The 19,496-nt window shown below is 57.1% G+C and overlaps 1 protein-coding gene across 4 annotated transcripts in view; it reads left to right on the top strand.

Moving 5' to 3' along the window:
- The window catches only part of ACSF3 (acyl-CoA synthetase family member 3), a 77,068-nt gene extending 62,762 nt beyond the window's left edge, over positions 1–14,306 (top strand). For 3 of the 4 annotated variants that reach the window (XM_061360053.1, XM_061360055.1, XM_061360054.1), the window contains 3 exons: positions 10,533–10,667; positions 11,205–11,316; positions 14,018–14,306. In XM_061360053.1, coding sequence (XP_061216037.1) covers positions 10,533–10,667; positions 11,205–11,316; positions 14,018–14,135 — 365 coding nt within the window. In that variant the 3' untranslated portion in view covers positions 14,136–14,306. The remainder of the gene's footprint in view (positions 1–10,532; positions 10,668–11,204; positions 11,317–14,017) is intronic. The other variant, XR_009726494.1, reaches the window with a different exon arrangement.
- Positions 14,307–19,496: the final 5,190 nt, after the last annotated feature.

The following is a 19,496-nucleotide window of genomic DNA, read 5'->3' on the forward strand; positions in this document are numbered from 1 at the left end:
TTTCATTAAATAGATATGTGCACATACATCATCGTTGCTGAGGCTTTGTCAATCCCTTTCAGGAGCAAGGCTGCCTCTAATCAATCCCAGCAGTGCTGTGGAGAGGCTCTGGATTACCGTGTGCCAGGTTAACATCTCACTGTGCATCCATCAGGCATTGGTAACTCATCAGCTGGTTGCACATCCAGCGTTCAACCAGAGTTACTAGCTCTATTGGTGGTGCTGTTGCTCCTAAAGGGAGATGTGGCTTGGAGAGACAAGGTCTCTCTTGAGTGGATGAGGTTGAATTCAGCTGCGGGCTGACCTGCAGCTGCCTCCAAGGTCTGTGTTGGAGAAAGCTTCTGCTGGGCTGGTGCTGGGCTTTCCATCACCTCCTGCATGGAAAGAGGAGCAGCCAAGGGGATGGGAGCGCTGAGCTTGGGCTCAGAGCCGCTCTGCATCATCCTAGCTGAATCTCTTAATCCTTGCATTGCAGGCAGAGGGGAGATAGATAACAGTTTATGGGGGCATTGCTGCTGTGGACAATAGCAATAACATTGTAAGGGTGAAGCATGGTGGCAGTGCCCCACACAATAGGGTATGGTGCTGGTGGAGGTCGAGCAGCAGTGCTGTGGTTGCAGTGGGCACTAGAAAAGTCCCCTCTGTTCACAGCTGAGCTGGAGAATGTACTCACTTTCATGGTAGACAGAAGTAAAGGAGAAAGTGTGGCATTAAAATGAGCCTGGAGCTACAAAGAGAAGCAAAATCCTAGCACTGCAGTAAGTATTTCAGTGCTTGTAGCACTGAAGAAGCTGAGCACCAATGCAGAACTGCTGAGGTTGGCTCCTTATGCCAAGGAGCATGGGGGTGCTGAGCGTAGCTTTGCCAACCCATCCCTGCAGTCCAGCTTGGATTGGGCTCTCCCTTTCCTTGCAGAGGACCCTGGGGTCCTGCATCTGGACCTGGACACCTCAGGGTTCAGCCTGGGCCCTGCTTTGCCACAGCATCTTCTTACCATGGCAGCAGAACCATGGCATGCTCAGAGGAGGACTCTGCCTCTTGCTGCTCCAGGGCTGCCGGGTCCAAGCAGCTAACGGGAGCAGCCCCTTGTGGCACCATGTGTTGGATGCCCTTCTCCCAGTGCTCCATAAATAAATTCCCCTAGTCCATCCTAGCACACTGTATCAATCTTGTTTAATAGACTGGAAAGCTTATTGCATGGCGGCAGGTCGCACAGAGTGTCGAGGTGATGGATTGCACCTTCCCAGAGTCGAGCATCATTGATATATAATGAAATATTTATGATTTATTCCAGCTAATAAACTGGAGTGAAGTGTGTGATGTATGTGAGCAGATGGGGGATCTATTGATGCAGTTTTCATTGTGTGGGGGGAAGGAAAGGAAAGGTTTATGTCCGTGACGGAGACGTTTCGCACAGCCTCCCGTCCCTCTGCCCGTCAAGGTGGGCACTTGGCTGCAGAGAGGACAGATGATCTAATTCCTATTGATGGGCTTCATCACTAATCATTGGTCCACCCCACATGTCCTCCTCAGCTTTTCTCAGGCACGGGAGCCTCTGGCAGTGGGAAGAAACCATTTCTTTGGGCAGTGGGCTTAGGCTGAGATCTTGTGCCCAGAGGGATGGGAGCACAGGCAGTGTCACTGCCATGCAACACTCTGCAGCTTCCTGCTCCCACTGTGTTGGTGTTACCTACAAAGAAACCATTTCCATGGATTTAGAAGACCATGAGACACTGGAAAGAGCAGGAAAACGTGAAACTGATGAAAAGAAGTACTTGTCCATGTGAGGTGTGATGGGTACATGGAGCTCATTGCTGCAGGAGGCTTCCAAAGCCGAAAGCTTGGTGTTCTGCCTGGGAAGCAGTATTTCTGTGGTCTGCTGCTGGGCTGTGTGTAACAGTCTGGGATGGACCTACTCTGCAGGCTCAAGGGCAGGAGTACCTGCCTGCCAGCTGTGGCCCCACATCTGCCTGTGAGTGCCCATCACAAGCCTCAGCTGGGCCCCTGTGTGCCCCCATTCAGCTTTGTGTGCTGGGGAGATCTGGGACTCACTCCTACAGAGCCCTATGAAGGCAAAGGGGATTTAAGGGAATTTTGCTTTGCACTCTAAGCCAGTGAAAGGATCAGGATCAGGGATCAAGGCTCTGGCTCTTCACCACCTGCCCAGACCAATCCTACCTGGAAAATCAATCAGCTTAATCACTCATGTGTGTCTTCTTTGCCGGAGGGTGAGCTCTGCCTCAGCCTGGGATGGAGCAGGAGTACCAAGAACCACTGTAGGGGAGCAGGAGGCAGGTAAGAGTTAATCCCAGGGTAGAGCAAAGATGCACAACCTCCTGCCCGATGCTTTGGGTGTGAGCAGCCATCCAGGCATCCCACCCTATCCTACCAGCTGTTCCTGTTTCTGCCTAATTAGCCTCCAGATCAGCTTGCTTGGAGATCCTCTGCTGAAAGGCACTGGAGAAGGGCAAAGACTGATTATTCCGACTGCATCCCTGCGAGCTTCCCTAGGCTCTGCCAGCTGGGACCCTGGTGGTCCCCCCAACACGCTCCTTTGGCAAGAGCAGTTCCCCAGGTACAGGCAGTGCAGAGGAATGCTCCAGCTCTTCCGCCTGGAAATGAGGGATCATTGTGCCAGGAGAGCAGCTGACAGCAGGGCATTCCTTCTGGATATTGAGGGGGGGAAGCTTAAAGGTTCCTGAAAGAACAGGTATTGAGCCTGGAAGGAGTGGGGCATCGGCAGTGTTATGGTAGGGCTGGGAACCCTATGGGTCCCTCCTGTATCCCTGCAGGTTGGTGTCTCCTGGAGAAGTGGCTGTGAGACATCCCTGCTCTCAGAGGAGCGCTGGGCTGTGCTCTGCATGCAGCGTTTGAAAGCCAAGCCTCCAATATCTGGCATGATTCATTAACAGCAAAAGGTGTAATTAATATTAGAGAGCGCTCAAACCGCATTCTGCTGCTGGCAGGGGAGAGCCCCCCAGCATCCCTAATGTGCCGTGCCGGCCCCAGAGACCCGGCCTGCTTCCCGCAGCTCCTCACCTCCCCATTTTAACACAGGCACTTCTGAGACCTGTAAAAGCTGCTCCCGCAGCCAGGAAACTGTTAAAGGAGCAGCTCCAGCCTGCTGGGTCAGCAAGCACTTTGCACCAACAGCAAATCACTTAGCTGGTACCACGGGGGAAGCCCAACCTTGCCTGAGAGCACCATTTACCGGGGTGAGGGCTGTGCCCCATGCAGGGGAGTGTTTTGCAGCATCTGATCAGGTCTCTTGAGCTCCCCGTGAGAGCATTAGCTGCCACCATAGCAGGAGGGTAAACGATCCACTTTTTGCTTCTCAACAGAATAGATTCCCTGCCAAAGAGGTGCTTTTTCTCTGTATTTTCTGCTGTGCAGCACTTGGTCTGCAAAAGCACCATGTAATTGTAGACAGGAGTGGCAGGGACGTTTGCAGACACTTCTGGCATTGGGTGCCCTGGGAACATGGAGTCATGGGTGTCCCAGTTGTCCTGTCCTTCTCAAGCTGGATCCGATTTGATGATACACAAAGCTGAGCTGAGTCTTTCTCCTCTGACACCACAGCTGGGCATGATGCTGCTTCTGGTGCCTCCTATGGGTTTCAAGCAAAGACCATGGTGTGCTTCTATCTTCATTGCCAAGCATTACCAGTGTGGGATCTGCCTAGCTTCAATCCTGCCCAGCAACTGCAGCTGCAGACATCAAAATCCACCAGGTCAGGCTGTGTTCGTGGTGGTGGTTTGCAAACCTTGCAGCACATATCCACGGGTCCCCGTCCTGTCCTGCCTCCCATCTGCTGCTGTGGGGACCGCCTGCCGCACCCCTTGTGGGGAGCTTCAAACACAAAGACATAGGTGTATGAATAACGTGGGGCTGGTGACAAACCTCCCAGAAGCCAGGACAGGCCGTGTGACAGGCTGCAAGCCGGCGTGGTGCCGCGTTGCTCTCGTGTTGTAGCAGCTGAAGCTCGCACGTCGCAGCGCAGCCGACACTGTCATTGCCGCGAAGCCGGTGACACGTGTTACCAAACAAGCTCTCGTCTCCCCGTCCTTCCAGGCACCCAAGTGACATCTGTCCCCCGTGAGCAGCGATGTTGTGTCGAGGGTGGAAGCTCCCATGTGTCAGCCTCCCCCCCCGGCACCCATTTGCAGGGATCAGGTCTTTGTTTCACAAAGCCTGGTCAGCCAGAACCATTACAAGGGCAGCTATCGCTGTTCGTTCCTTAGGCAGTCCCAGCTCTGCATGGAGATTGGATTCATTGAAGTCGCTGTTCCTTATGATTTACCTGAAAAGTCTCCTTTTTCCCTGCACACTTCAGGACTCTCCAAGCTGCTCAGCACTTCGTTTCTCCAGCCAAAGAGCTCTCTTGGTCAATAGTTGGTTCAAATGTTTGCTCATGATAACTTTGATGTAGAAGCATTGCTGTGTTTGCCAGGAACAAACTGACCTGCGGGTGAGGAGCTGCAAGGAGGGTTTGCTCCCGTTGCTCTGCTCTTGGGAGCAAAGAGCCTCTTGTTCATCACATCCCAGGGGAGAGCAGCTCAGGCTCCGTGTTAGTCACTGGGAGCTCTCGCTGCTCTGTGAAAGAGGTTCACAAAGTAAAGGCCATAATGGCAGGATCACAAGGGCCCTTTCATCTTTGCAGCCAGTATTTCACAACTTGAAGAACCTCATTGCAGAAATCACTGTGGTTTCAGTTTGGAAATAGGGGCTCCACTGCAGCACGTCTGCTTCTCAGAGTTTGTTTGGGCAAGGCGTGCAGCTACGGTATGGCCATTGGCAAGGAACTATCTATAGACAGCCCTTCCCATAAGCAGATCTTACCCAAAAGCCAGCCTGCTGCCAGTAATATTTAGATATATATACATATATATACACACATATATAGGCTGCTGGAGGACTCCTCATCAGGGACTGTAGTGATGGGAGAAGGGGGAATGGGTTCAAACTGAAACAGGGGAAGTTTAGATTGGATGTAAAGAGGAAGTTCTTCACTGTAAGGGTGGTGAGGCACTGGAATGGGTTGCCCAGGGAGGTTGTGAATGCTCCATCCCTGGCAGTGTTCAAGGCCAGGTCAAACAGAGCCTTGGATGACATGGTTTAGTGTGGGGTGTCCCTGCCCATGGCAGGGGTTGGAACCAGATGATCTTAAGGTCCTTTCCAACTCAAACCATTCTGTGATTCTATGTATATATATGTGTGCATATATTTGCATGTGTATATATATATATATACACATATATATAAAAGAGGCCATGTTGACATGTTGGATGGTGTTTTGAGCAACCTGCTCTAGCGGAAGGTGTTCCTGCCCCTGGCAGGGGGTTGGCACTGGATGAGCTTTAAGTCCCTTCCAACCCAGCCCATCTATAGTTCTATGGTTATATATATGTATGTGCAGCCCCCCCAGCTGAGCCGCGCAGGAGCCTGTTCAGTATGCAGCTCAGCAGAGCCTTTAACACTCCGCAGAACAGATGCCCACTGAGCATCTTGAAACAAATCCAAAGGTAGCGGTGACGGCTGCTGTCAGGGAAACAATAATCCCATGGCCTCGCCAGCATCAGCTGCGCCGCAGCACCGGAGCCGAGCCACGTGCGACGGAGGCTTCTGCTGCTGCCTGCTTTGTCTGATGAAAGGAGCCCGGTTGGAGGTGGCCCGGGCAAGCAGAGGCGGGGATGTGGTGTCAGAGACCGTAATCTTCTCATCAGCCAAAATCCCCTTCCCCACGCAGCTGGCTGCTCCTGCCTCCGTGCTGTGGGGAGCGACAGAGCACGGGCTCAGATGTCCTCACCCTGCTGTTGTGTGCTGCCAGGGCTGCTCCTGTGCCAAAGGGCTCCCGAAACCAGAGCAGGACCGGGGCAGCTCCGGAGGCAGGACAGGCCTGAGGCTGCTGTATCAGGAGGATGAGATGTACCTTTGGGCTGGTGGGGCTCCAGAGCCCTGCTCTGAGGCATTTGAAGGCTTGACCAAGGAGGAGAAGTGGTGGTTGTCCCCATTTCACACAAGCAGAGGTGGTGGAGCAGGATCGCACAGGTATTAAACCCTTCCACAGCATCCCTCCTGTCCCTGTGCTGATGCACTGTGCTCCCTGGGAGCACTTGTGAGCCACAGGCACGGCCAACTGGAAAAGAGGGTCAACAGACATGTGGTTTAAAGTGGTGTCATCTCATGGGGGGAGAGATCCACAGATCCATTCCCCACCCATAAATCCCCCCCATTGCCTCTGTTGCCCCTGCCTGCCCAGGAGGTACCCACATGGGCAAAGCACTAAGAGGCTGCTGGGCGAGGTGCCCCATGGTCTGCAGCCTGCTGGAGGTGGCAGAAACAGCCGGGGCAGGCAGGATGGATGGAGCTCAATGCCTCTATGGACACCTGCACTACCAGGCACAGGGACTCATATTGGGAGCACCGAGGTGACAAGCACAACCCTTGCCATTGACCCTCAGTGCATTGCTAGGGTTGGAGATGATGCTCGCAGCTCTGTTCGCAGCAGCACGTGGGGGTGAGTCGTTAAGCAAACAACAGCATCCTTTTAACTAGTCTCCCTGGCCAGGGAAATCCCTGCTGGCCTGGGAGGCAGCGAGCACTGGATGTGCTGGAGCACATGCTGTCTTGATGTGCTCGGCTGGTAGCAGATGGCGCGGGGCAGAGGGTAATGTGGCTGTCCTCGGCGGACGGCGGTCCCCTGGAGCGAGCTCTGTCCTGTCAGCTCGGGAAGTGACAGCAAGACCCTGACAGGAGAGAGGAGGCAGAAAGAAAGAGATGGGGGGAAATTACAGAGCTCGTCCCCGAAGCTCACAATAGTCACAATAATAACGCTAACCACCCGTCACGCTGTGCTGCTGACGGGGCTTCAGGGATGCGTGTGAGATGCTGTGATGGTGTTTGTGGGGAGCATGGGGGTGGAAGCTGACTGGTGAGGAGGGGGTCCCCTCTCCATGCCCAGTCTGAAATGACTCTTTCTCCTGCCCCTTGTTGTGTGGGGGAACATAAAGAAGGGCAACATCTTGGGAAATGCTGGTGGTGGCCATGCAGGGATGGTGATAGTGGCTGTGCAGGAATGCTGGTGACAGCCATGCAGGGATGCTAGTAGTGATCATTCATACACTGACACTGGTGGTGCCTGTGTGGGAATGCTGGTGACAGCCATGCAGGGATGCTGGTGGTGATCATTCATACACTGACACTGGTGGTGGCTATGTGGGGACGCTGGTGACAGCCATGCAGGTGGTGGTCATAGACTGATGCTGGTGGTGATCATACAGTGATGCTGGTGGTGATCATACAGTGATGCTGGTGGTGATCATACAGTGATGCTGGTGGTGGCCATACAGGGGTACTGGTGATGGCCATGCAGGGATGCTGACAGTGGCCATGTAGGGATTCTCAAATAGGCTCTGAATGCTCAGGCTGCTGCCAGCTCAGGTGTTTTGTTGTGGTACAGATGTGCCCTGGAATCCCAATGCCACAGGCAAAGCACAGAGACTTCCCTGACTGGAAACGGGCTCTGAGGCCAGGCAATGCTGGCGTTTGAGTGTCTCATTCTGCCTGGACCCCAGGTACAGGGGGTGGGAATGGGACAGAGACAAGACCTTGGTGCCAGGCTCTGCCCTGTCAGTTCACTTTGCAAACAAGCTCCAGAGAAATCATCTCGGGCTGACACGTCCCCAACAGACCCAAGGACACAAAGGGATGTGAATTCAGTCTTTGCTCATTGTAGGAAGAGATAAGGGGAGTGACGACTCTGTGCGGGTAAAGAGCCCTTCAGCTTTCACATCGCAAGACCTTGGTGCAAAGAAATCTGCCCCCACATCCCAGTCATCCCTCGGACCTGTCCCTGGGACCATTCTCCCCATCACGGAGAAGATGAAAATGCAAATGTGGCAGCTTTCATGTGCCTAAACCCTGAAGAGCTACATGGGAACTGTGTGTCATTGAACCAGGTCTGAATTCCCTCTCTTCTCCCTGTCTTCTCTGTATGAATAAGCAGCTCCTGATCTCCCTGCCAAAAGCTCGTGGCTCTTGTCCCCCCATTGCCGTGTTTTAGTTAACGTTTGCTCTGCAGTCCTGTGTCAGTCACACATGCCACAGTGATACCGGACATGGAAGGTAGTTTATCACTGCAGTAATGAATTCCTTTCAACCCAAGCAGCCAAACACCCAGAGAGCCCCGGTTTAAAACTCTCTCACAACCCTAAAACATTCCAGACAGCCTTCAGCATCCGCAGGAGTGCCAAGAGGCAGGCAGGCAAACACAGCACCAATTAATCATTCCCTGGCTGAACTGAGCAGGACGAGCTGCTCGGGATTCTGGCATGTGCCAGCTGAGCAGGGACGCGGCTCTTCTGGGGAGCAGCCCAGATTTCACAACTGGTTCTGACTGTGCAGACACCACATTGCGAGGGAGATCTGCGGCGTGCCAGAGGTGAGCTGGAAACGGGGTTTTGTGGCGTGTGCTGCGGTACCTGGCATGAGAAACGTGCTGGGAGCACGGCAACGCAGCGCTGATGGGGGAAAAGGAGCAGAGGGAAAAAGGGGAGCAAAGTGGGGTGAACGCTGTGGGGATGCTCACCTCTGCTGGGGTGACACTGAGCCCCCCAGAGAGCAGAGTCCCCGTCCCTGAAGGGGAGGACTGGGGTCTGCACAGTCCTTGGCCCCGGGGATGCTCTTCCCTTGGCCACCCAATGAAGTCCCCATCCCAGTGTCCTCAGAGTGCTCCTTCCACAGCCTCCCCTCAAACCAGAGGTCCAGCGCATCCTCCTGGCTCAATGGGCTCCCAGCCACAGGGATGCTGGTGTCCAGGACCCCATCCTGTCCTCATTCACCATACTTTGAACATGTGCTGGATGGAGGGCAAGGCAAACACTGCAGCCCCAGCAGTGCTGCTTCACCCTGCATTGTTGGGAGCTGCTTTTTCCTCACTGCCAATTTCTGTGTCACCTCCATGCTGAGGCTTTCCAGCAAGCAATGAGATGAGTCTGTGAGTGAAGCTGCAGCGGGGAGCGGGACGGGTGTGTGGACACAAAGGCAGCACGTATCATTAAGGAGAGGATGGAGACTGATGTGCAGGGGAGAGCTAAGGGCCCCCCTGGTGCTACCATCAAGGCTCTGAAATGGAAATGTGAGGTCCCCAGACCCCCCCTCTTCACCCACCGGTTGGCAAAGGCTCTATTAGCAGGATGTGAGTAATCATCTTAAGTAGCTATCAAAGTGCACCAGCTTGTTAAGCATTTAGCCAGGTTGTGCTGACATGACCTCTCTCCTCAATCTTCCCAGCGTTGGCTCAAGCAGCTAATTACTGGATCACACCTGCCACACGCCTGCAGAAAGGACAGGTCAGATCCAACGTGTTGCTTAGGACACTCTCATCGTCCCAACATCATCTGCAACCTTATTCTATTAGGAGTCCTCTATTAGGAGTCATGCAGGAGAGGAGGGAAGCCCCCTTGGCAAGCAGTGGGTGCTCCCAGCTGGCAGTGCCCAGGGCAAGGCTGCTCCAGGGGATGGCAGGGGCTGGTGGCTGTGGTCAGAGCACAAACTTGCTGCTGGGAAAGACCCACTGTGGATTTCATGGGCTGATGGAGGAGGGTGTTTCATTACTGGGAGGAAGAGGCTGGGGTCTATGCGATGGGGGATGAGCAGCCCTGGTGATGCCAGGGATCCAGGAGGAGTTATGCCCTGCTGGGACGTTACAACTGAGGTCTTTGTGACTGGTGATTGCCAGAAAGATGAGGAAGGGGCTGAGCTGGAGCCTGCTTGTCCTTTGGTCCATGTTGAGAGTGTGCTGGGGAAACATTCACCTGCAGCGATGGCTCCCATTTCCATTGCTTCCACATTAAATGACTTCTGGCTTCATAGCCTTGTTCTTCCCTTTCCCTCCACGGTAAAGCAATGGCTGTCTGCTCTCTCTGTGACCCTGGGAGCAGGCTGTTGTGTGAGGAAGTCTAATACCCCATCCATGGGAGTCTCTGCAGAGATGCTCTCAACTGTAGGGCTGAGTGTAGCTCACAGGGAGCTGGGCTCAGTGCCTGCTGAGAGCATCACAGGCTGGGAAAGATGGGGCTGTCAGCCTGGAGAAGAGCAGGCTGTGTGGAGACCTCATAGCAGCCTTCCAGTATCTGAAGGGGGGCTATAGGGGTGCTGGGGAGGGACTCTTCATTGCGGACTGTAGTGACAGGACAAGGGGTGATGGGTTCAAACTTAAACAGGGGAAGTTCAGGTTGGATACAAGGCAGAAGCTCTTCCCTGTGAGGGTGCTGAGGCGCTGGCACAGGGTGCCCAGAGAAGCTGTGGCTGCCCCATCCCTGGCAGTGCTCAAGGCCAGGTTGGACACAGGGGCTTGGAGCAAGCTGCTCCAGTGGAAGGGGTCCCTGCCCATGGCAGGGGTTGGAGCTGGATGATCTCAAGGTCCATTCCAACCCAGACCATTCTGTGATCACCTGAGCATCACATCCATGTGTCAGGAAAAGCAGAGAAGCAAGGGGATGGCCTCTGACAGATCCTGCTTTGCTTTTCAGGAGACACAGCAGCGTACAAGGACGGTGTTTACTGGATCAAGGGCCGCACCTCAGTCGACATCATCAAAAACGGGGGGTTCAAAATCAGCGCTCTGGAGGTGGAGCGTCATCTGCTCGCGCACCCGCACATCACAGGTACGCTCCCTGTGTGCTGCGAGGAAGGGGGGGTGTGAGCCCGGCTGTAGGGCTCTGTGGATGCAGACGTGAGGCTGCCCGAGGGCTCATGCCTGGAGGCTCTTTCCCAACCACCCCATTAGTGAGGCTGGGCCCCGGTGTTAGCTGTGTCCTGGGGCTGAAGCCGCGTAGCCTGCGGCGGGGTGCTGAGCCAGCAGCAGCTCCCATCTGATTTTGGAAATGAGACTATAATTAAATCTGTCCTGCCCTTGTGTGTGACCCTGCACGAGGGGATAGCAGCAGTGCCCCCGGCTCCACGCCACTCTGAACATCATACTCCTCCCTGTTGACTCTTAAATAGCCCGAACCATTGAGCTTTCTACCTTTCCCTTGGTGAAAAGCCCTGTTCTTGTGTCAGCACAAAAGCACGCAGTGGTTCCCTGTGCTAACACCCCATGGAATTTTCCTCCAAGCACTGCAGGGCTGAACCCCTCTTCTGCCCTACCCTGACCCCCAAATTCACTCGGGTTTCTCAGGCTCTCTGTGATCTCTCTGCAGACGTGGCTGTGATCGGACCTCCGGACATGGTGTGGGGCCAGCGGGTCAGTGCTGTCGTGCAGCTGCGCAAGGGGGAGATGCTCTCTGTGAAGGACCTGAAGGACTGGGCCAGGTAAGATGCCACAGGGCAGTGCTTGGTGAGCGGAAGAGCAGGCCCAAAGCTCGCAGCATCCTCGTCATAGACAGGTCGGCAGGGGGATGAAGGGATGGGATGGGCAGCAGTGACACAGTGGCTCTGGGGATACAGAAGAGACCACAGTTCCAACCGGGTCAGCAAGCACGTGAGATAAGGGAAGTACATGAGCCTCTTTCTTACCCCAAAAGCGCCTTGATAAACAACATGCACAGCGCAGCCGAGTGGCTCCTACCCTGCAGCCCTGAGCCCAGACACTGGCAGATGGCACGGAACAACCACCAGAGCAGGGGAAGCTTCGTGTTTTCTCAGCAGCAAGAACATTTGCTCAGCTATTCCCCAGTGCTGCTGTGACTGCTCCCTCCTGCTTCCTACCTGCTGGAAGCCAGCCCAGTCCCAGCAAACCCCAGAGACCTCTCCTGTAGAGTTTAGGGAGTGTGGGAGACACCAAAGCTCCTTGATCTCGCTTGAAGTCATCACAGTACCAATGAGCATGGCACAAAGCAGCCACCTGCAAGCGTTCGACGTGGAAACCTTCACCTCCTCATTCAAATCAGGGAGCAGCCAGTGCCGAAGTTTTGGGCATCACTCACGGGAGCGTAAGCAGGTGGGAGCCAGGAAGCAGAATCAGTGGGTTTATCACTAATATTCCATTAGCAAAATATTTAATAGCAGATCCTTTTCCTGGCGGCTCCCTCCTTCGGGCTGCGGATATTGTCGGTGCTGTTTTGCAAGCGGCAGGAGCACTTGTTTCATCAGGGGCTGCGCAGCAGCCAATTAAAGATTTCCCCTGGATTTGCAAAAATCACAGTTGGGGGACTGTGATTTAGCAAACGCAAGGAAGATGCTGGCTGGCCGCTGCTGCTCTGATGGAACAGTTACGTACTGGGGGAAGAGAAGCAAACAAAGAAACCAAAGCCATAGGGATGGCTGATGGGGCAGGTGGGGGCAAGCCCCCACCAGGGTGTCACTGCACTGTGCACACACCTTACCCCTCGGGCTGCTGGTTACCTGGGACTCCTGCTCCGTGAAGGGCAGCCCATGGCTTATGCTGGATCTCAGTCATCCCAGACTGGTTTGGGTTGGAAGCGACCTTAAAGCTCATCCAGCTCCAACCCCGGACTCCTTCCACTGGAGCAGCTTGCTCCAAGCCCCTGTGTCCAACCTGGCCTTGAACACTGCCAGGGATGGGGCAGCCACAGCTTCTCTGGGCACCCTGTGCCAGCGCCTCAGCACCCTCACAGTGATGAAGCTGATGAATTTCCTAAATGTCCTGCCCCTTCTTAGCCAGACTCAGCCTGTCCTGGTCCATACAGGGTCTGTTGCTCTGGGGTTCTCCGTCCAGGACCCTCCTCAGCCTCAGCACAGGGCAGGATTGATGGAGAGCAGGGAAGGGATGCTTCACTGTGCTGCATGGTGGTTACTCATTCCTAAGCCTCCTGGCAGCAACACTGGTGACCCCAGCAGATCCCTTCATCCATCACCCGTGGCTGTGCTTAGTGGGTCACCCTGGTGTCCCTGGCACAGACCAAGGGGTTGCACTCGGCCCCTCATGTGCTCCCCTTTCAGGGTGTTCCCCTTGTCCCTGCATGTCTCTTCCCATCACTATCCCCAGCTCTATGGATAGACCTGACCCTGTTTTCCCCATGCAGAGCAAGGGCAGGTGCCCTTGAAATAACAGCCCCTGGAGGGCCGAGGGGTGTCTGCCTCCCCGGCTGCTGCTCCCTGCCCAGCGCCGGCTCCAGGCACCGCTCCGGCTCCCCCCTCCTGCCTCTCCCTCTCGCCCTGTCTCTCCCCTTTATTTTTTATGTCACTTAACATTCGCTTGGCCCCTTTTCTCGCACTCCCTGGCAGGAGACACATGTCCCTCTTCAGAGTGATTCATTTTGCAGCTTTTGCCTCCAATCGTGCTTCCCGGCGACAGGCGCCATCCTGAGTTAGAGGCATCCATATGGCAGGGGGTGCTGGTGGCAGGGGGAGGAGGGCTGGGCGATGGTTGAAGGGCTCAGCAGACTTGGCATCTCGCATTAGAACCAGTGCCAAGATGCTGCCGGAGCTGGGCACAGCCCCAGGTTGGTGACACACAGGCAGCAGAAGGCAGGAGAGCCCCCCTCCGTGTTCTGCAAAGGGCACGGGGACGATGCTCAGTGCTCAGACTCCTTCCCAGTGCAGGAAGCACCCCCCCATGGGCTGGAGCACACAACTGTGAGCCGCTGGCAGGTCACCAGCGCATGTACCTGGGGACGTGACCCACCTGCAGTCTTGGTCCTCAGGGACTGGCACCAGGAACACGTGGGGTGCAGCATCCATCTGCATGGAACACATGCTGCACGCACAGTTTTCCCATGCCATCCCTTACCAGTGGGGCTGAGTGCAGCAGATAGAGCTTGGGTACCAGTAACAGGGCACATGGCCAGCCCAAAACACAGCAATCAGAATCATAGAATCAACCAGGTTGGAAAAACCCTTTCAGATTACCAAGTCCAACCCTTACCCCAGGACCACTGAGTCCATCCCTAGATGAGCCAGGTCCAGCTGTGGTTGGGGCAGCTCAGCTGTACACCATGACAGGACACAGGGTCCCAGATCAAACCCTCCACATGTCCACTGGCGTTTGGGAGGGCTTGGGATGGGCTGGAAGTGCTCCTCCTTGGTTCCACACTGCACTTGTGCGTTGCAGGGACATCATGGCACCGTACGCCATCCCGACCGAGCTGATCGTGGTGGAGGAGATCCCGCGCAACCAGATGGGAAAAGTCAACAAGAAGGAGCTTCTGCAGCGCTTCTACCCAGCCTAGTGCACGGCCTGGGGCCAGGACTGGGAGCCTGGGGAGGTTTGGTCCTCGGCCACATCCATTCTCCCTCCACAGAGGCACTCACAAGGTGCCAGCAGTGATTAGCAGATGCGGGTCTGGACTCACTGCAGTCTGGTCCATGAATAAAGTCCAATGAAAGCAGGATTCATCCCATATAGTCCCTTTGGCTGATCTGAGCCAGAGCTGCAAGGCCACCTTCCTCATGGGTACTGGTCCCCGTTGCCATTACAGCTCTTCCTCAGGCCATGTGTGACTCATGCCCATATAAAAGGACTCTTCAAGTTAAACTCTTGCCTTCAGACAGCTGCAGGGATGCCTGGTAATTTGGCATCTTTTCTGCCCTTTCCCACGGACTCAGGAACATGGTTTATAGAGAGGAACAGCCCCAGAGAGTGAGCGGGTTATAGAATTACACCATCATAGAATAGCTAGGGTTAGAAAGGACCTTAATCTATCTGGTTCCAACCTGCCTGTCACTGATGGGATCCTGCTCTCCACAGGATGCCCCATCCTCTGCCACAAATGGGTACCATCCAGCTCCCTCCTCCATCAAGCACTGCCTGCATTTCCCAGCAGAAGTGAAGGACGAATACAAACCCACAAGTAACTACCAGCTGTGTGTAACATCTCAGTGCATCCCCCACCCAGGGGGTCCCACATGGAGCGACAGCAGAGGTGCCACCACCAGGGGGACAGTGGTCGTTCCTCCACCTGCGACATACATCCCATAACAGAGGGGGAAAGACTGTGGCAGGGATAGCTTCAAGGAGCTTGCAGTGACCCCCATGTGATAAGAGAGCCTTAAAGCATCAAATCATATGCAGAGAGCCCAGGAAGATGGGGAGGAAGACTGTGGCCAGGAGACGGGCTCGGTTTTGGGCATATGGTCCAGCACAGGGTGAGGGCAGAGCTGAGCAGGGTGTGGGAAGCACTGGGGAGCTGGTGCAGCATGAATGACACTGCATGTGCCCTCACGCCTGTATCTGTGTGCTGGCACCAGTGCCCATGTCTGAAGGTCACTGATGTCCTAGAGGACAGGCAGTATGGATAAACCCTTCCTTTATACACAGGAGTTTGTCCCCTTTGACTCCATGCATGAGCTGCTGGCCACATGGCAGTGGGCACTGAGGGTCAATAACATCAGCAGGGAATGGTGGCCGTGGGGACAGTGCACTGGGGAGGCAGCATGTCAGCAGGATGCTGCTCTGGTCCTGTTGGTGCCAAGGGGCTGACAGGGAGCCCCATGTTCCCTCATCAGCTGATATAGCCCTGGAAGCACGGGGGAGGACAAGAGGAACAGGGAGCAGAGGTGATGGCATCAAATCCCTTTGTGAGGGTCAGTGGAGCCCTGAACATCAGGGAGTGAATGTGGAGAGGGTATGGAGAGGACGGAGGGAGCAGGGATGGGACAGGGATGGTGAAAAAGGGAAGAGGATACGGATGGAGTCTTCTCCACTGCTGTCCCTCCACCCCAGCCAACCTGCACGGACAGGTCCAGCCATGCACCCACTCTGTGCATCCCGGTACCCTGCCCACAGCAGCATCCACCACCTCAGTGCCAGCTCCTGGAGTTTGGAACCTCAGGTTCAGAAGGGGTCAGGACAGGAGCTCACGCAGCCGTACCTCACTGTCCCACAGCACCCATCATGTCCCTTCACCACTGTGCATGGAGCCGAGCACCATCAGCCCTCACTGGTTTGTGGGAGGGACCGAGCGGATCCTTTGTTAAAACATCAACGATGCAGTAAATTTTTTAACTCACCGAATAGATCAATATCAAATTATCATGTCTCACATTCATAACTCTTAAGCAAGCAACAATGGAGAGAGACAAGGTCACTGGAGAATAAATAGCAGCAAAAGCTCTTAATGATCTATCATTCTCGACAACCCCAGGCACCCAGCACCAGCCCGGTGACAAGATCATTAATAAAACTCTGCAGGAACGCTATCGATTGCTTTGATGGATGATCACAGGTAGCAAATACTGTAAAACACCTGGCTGTCACACACTGGAAGCAGCAGCTTCACTCACACCTCAGCACAGGGACCCGGCTCTGCCACGGTCTCTCCTTGGTGGCCAGGAGGGTGGTCCCCCCACTTTGGGGCTGCCATCCATGGTGGACCCATGATCCACACCTCCACTCCCCCAGCACTGTTCATCCCTATAGACAGGGATAATTAGAAGCCTCATTAAAGCACCTCGGTATGGTGCCCCCGAGCCCACGCTGGGAGCTGAGATGGACAGAGATGGGTTTTGGTGACCACTGGGTGAACCTGGAGACCTGCTCTATCCCTGTACCGCTGGATGCAGCCCCAGGGCACCAACACAGCCAGGGCCTCGGGGGCAGATGGGTGTCCTCAAGGCCATGGGCTCTGCTCTGCATCCCTCAGGGACACAGGGGGTGCTGCGTGCACCCCCCCACAGCTCCAGGTGCTTCGCTTGCGAGCCACGTCCGCATTGACGGTCTGATCATATGTACACAACCATTCAATTACCCCGTAATGGCTACAGGCTATTAAGCCATCAATCTCCTTCATTAAGGCCTGCCAGGCCTGTCCCCACACCGTGCAATAAAACCATTAAAACAACAACAACACCACCCCGAAGTAGCATCTTTAATGGTTGGTTCTAACACCCTCCCCAGCGCTGATGCTGGCCATCTCCTGCTGCCTGCAGCCAGCCCTGGGGCACACAGGGACCCGCTCCCCTCAAGTGAGGTATTGCCTTGCTGGGGGGTCCCGAGGGACCCCCACACACACCTCGGTGCTCCCCTCAGCTTCTCCCAGCAGCTTCCCCTGCCCCAGGCTCAGCATGCTGGAACCTGCTCTTGCGCTTTATGGCTGACATTATCTTTTATTGCCATATAAAAAACAAAGCTCCAGTGGCTTTATGGCTGCTGTGCTGGCGTTTGGCACCTCGCTGCTCAGCTCTGTGCTCCTGCCTGCTCAGCGCTCCCCATCACTGGGCCTAGTGGGGATGGGACAGCGCCCAGATGCCCCAGGCGCTGCAATGGGGTTACAACTGGTCCCACTGCATCCACAATGACTGGTCCCGGCACCCACGGTGGAGGTCTCAACACCCGCAGCTCTTGCGCTGACCCAGGCAGATCAGGTGGGAAGGGGGCCCTCCAACATAGGGTGAGCTGTTCTCTGACCCAGCATGGCAAGGGGGTCATAGGCCATGGCTGTCACGGTTTGGACCCAGCATCTGTGGGTCCGCTGCACCCCAGTGTGAGCTCCATTCGTGCCAGAGGTTCAGGGGGGTTGGTGCTGCAGCCGGAGCAGTGCCGTGGGCACCATGCAGCTCCCATGGCCGGCACGAGCTGGGGCCGGTGCCCTGTCAGAGCCCGTCACGTCTGCCACAGCCGTGCCCCCACGCCGCGGTGCCGGTGGCAGGGAACATCTGCTCGGCCGCCCCGCTGCCACGGCGCGTTAGGGTCAGGGGCAGACACCAAGACCCCCGGCCAGCGCTGCCGGTGCAGCTCCTCACCGTGACACTGATGCAGGGTGGCAGGGAGAGCAGGGCAGGCAGATGGGATCCGACAGACAGGCAAGCGAGTGCCACTGCCTGGGGTCACTGGTGCCCCACGCTCACCCGTTCATGGTGCGGGTCCATGCCCCTGGGGGCACCGACAGCCCCACCACTGCCGTTCAGCTTCTGGGGATGGGCAGGAGACATCCCGCATCCCATGTCCCGCGTCCCTCGTCCTTTTTCCCACGCTTTGTGCCCTACCCCTGTCTCGGGGGCCCACGCTGCCCACCGAGCTCCAAACGATGCCGCACAGGGGGGACACCGGGGACACCTATTTCCGATGGGGTGCCCACAGCAGCCAAGCGGGGTCTTGGTGATGCCACCCGTGTCCCCGTGCCAGGCCCACGGCTCGGTTCCGTCCCGACCCCTCCACCGGGCCCGGGGGGTGCTGGTTCTCAGTCCCGCTGCAGCCCCAGGGGCCCGGGGCCGGCGGGCGCGGAGCGCTCCCCACTGCGGCACCGCGGGAAGCGGGGACCGCCGGTGCTGGTGCCTGTGCCGGTGCCCGGGACGATGCTGCCACCTGGTGCCGTGGCCTCGAGGTGCCGCTGAGACCGGCCCCGGCGCTGGGGGTCAGGGGGGCAGCATCGGGACTGGCAACGGGGGGCAGGGACAGAACAGGGACCGGTCCCAGGGACCGGGGTTCAGCGCCGGGACCGGCAGCGAGAGTCGGGACAGGACCGGAGCCAGCACCGGGGGCCGGAGCCAGCACCGGGACTATCAGCGGGGTTCAGGGGCAGCACCGGGGCCGGCCCCGAGGGCCGAGGACAGCGCTGGGAATAGCCCCGGGGCTCGGGGCCAGCGCCGGGGTGTCCCCGAGTGTGAGAAGCGGCACCGGGACCGGTCCCGGGGAGCTCAGGGAGCAGCGGGGCCCGGGGCCTCGCTGTGGCTCCGGGAGCATCCCAGGCCCAGCCCCGTCCCGTGTGAGCCCACCGGGGCCGGGAGATCGCGGGACGCTGCCGTTCCCCTCCCGAGCCCGAACCGGCCCCGGCCCCGCCGTGGGCCGCGAACGGGGGTGGCCGGAGCGAGCTCTCCTCGATGTGGAGCTCTGCGGGCAGAACCCCCCGTCCTGATCCCGGTCCCGGTCCCAGTGCCGGTGCCGGTGCCGGTCCAGCCGTGCCGGGGACAGCGGGCCCGGGTCCCTCCCTCCCTCCCTCCCGCCCCGTCGCGGCATCCCCGGGCTGCGCCCCGCGACAGCTGCCGCGTTCCCTCCCGCCCTGCCCCGGGGGCCGCTTCCCCCCCCCGTTCCCCCGGCCCCAGCCCCGGGCTGCGGGTCCCTCCCCGAGCCCCCCGCGCCCGCCCCGTCGGGCCCCTCTGCGGGTGCAGGCTGGCGGCCGGGGGCGGCGGGGCAGGTGCCGGTGCGGGGGGGCCCGGCCCGCCACAGCACATGTGCTGTCACTCAGCCAGCCCCGCCGTTATTTTAGCTCGGGGCTGGCGGCCGGACTGAGCCCCGCTCCGCCATGGGCCCCCCTCTCCTGCTCGCCTGCCTGCTCGCCCCGCTCTGTGCTCGGGTAAGGGGTGCGGGGATACGGGGGGGGAGATGGGGATGGGGATGGGGATGGAGACCCCCTGCTCCATGGTCCAGGAGGGCCGGATGGGATGGGGAGACTGGACACGGTGCTGGGGGGCAGCTGGACCACACAGACCCTATGGAGACACATCCTCTGGGGCAGTGGGGTTGGAGATGGGGGTTACGGGGGCTTGGTGCCCCTCTTGAGGCATTTTCTACCCCACAGATGGCAGCGGCAGAGGGGGGCCTGCGGCTCCGGCACGCTGCCCGCCTTTGTGAGCTGGGACATGGGATTTGATAG

Source organism: Neopsephotus bourkii, unplaced genomic scaffold, assembly GCF_033783945.1.
Source record: "Neopsephotus bourkii isolate Nb327-2 ecotype Australia unplaced genomic scaffold, CSIRO-AGI_Nbou_v1 NB_1008, whole genome shotgun sequence".
Lineage (NCBI taxonomy): Eukaryota > Metazoa > Chordata > Aves > Psittaciformes > Psittacidae > Neopsephotus > Neopsephotus bourkii.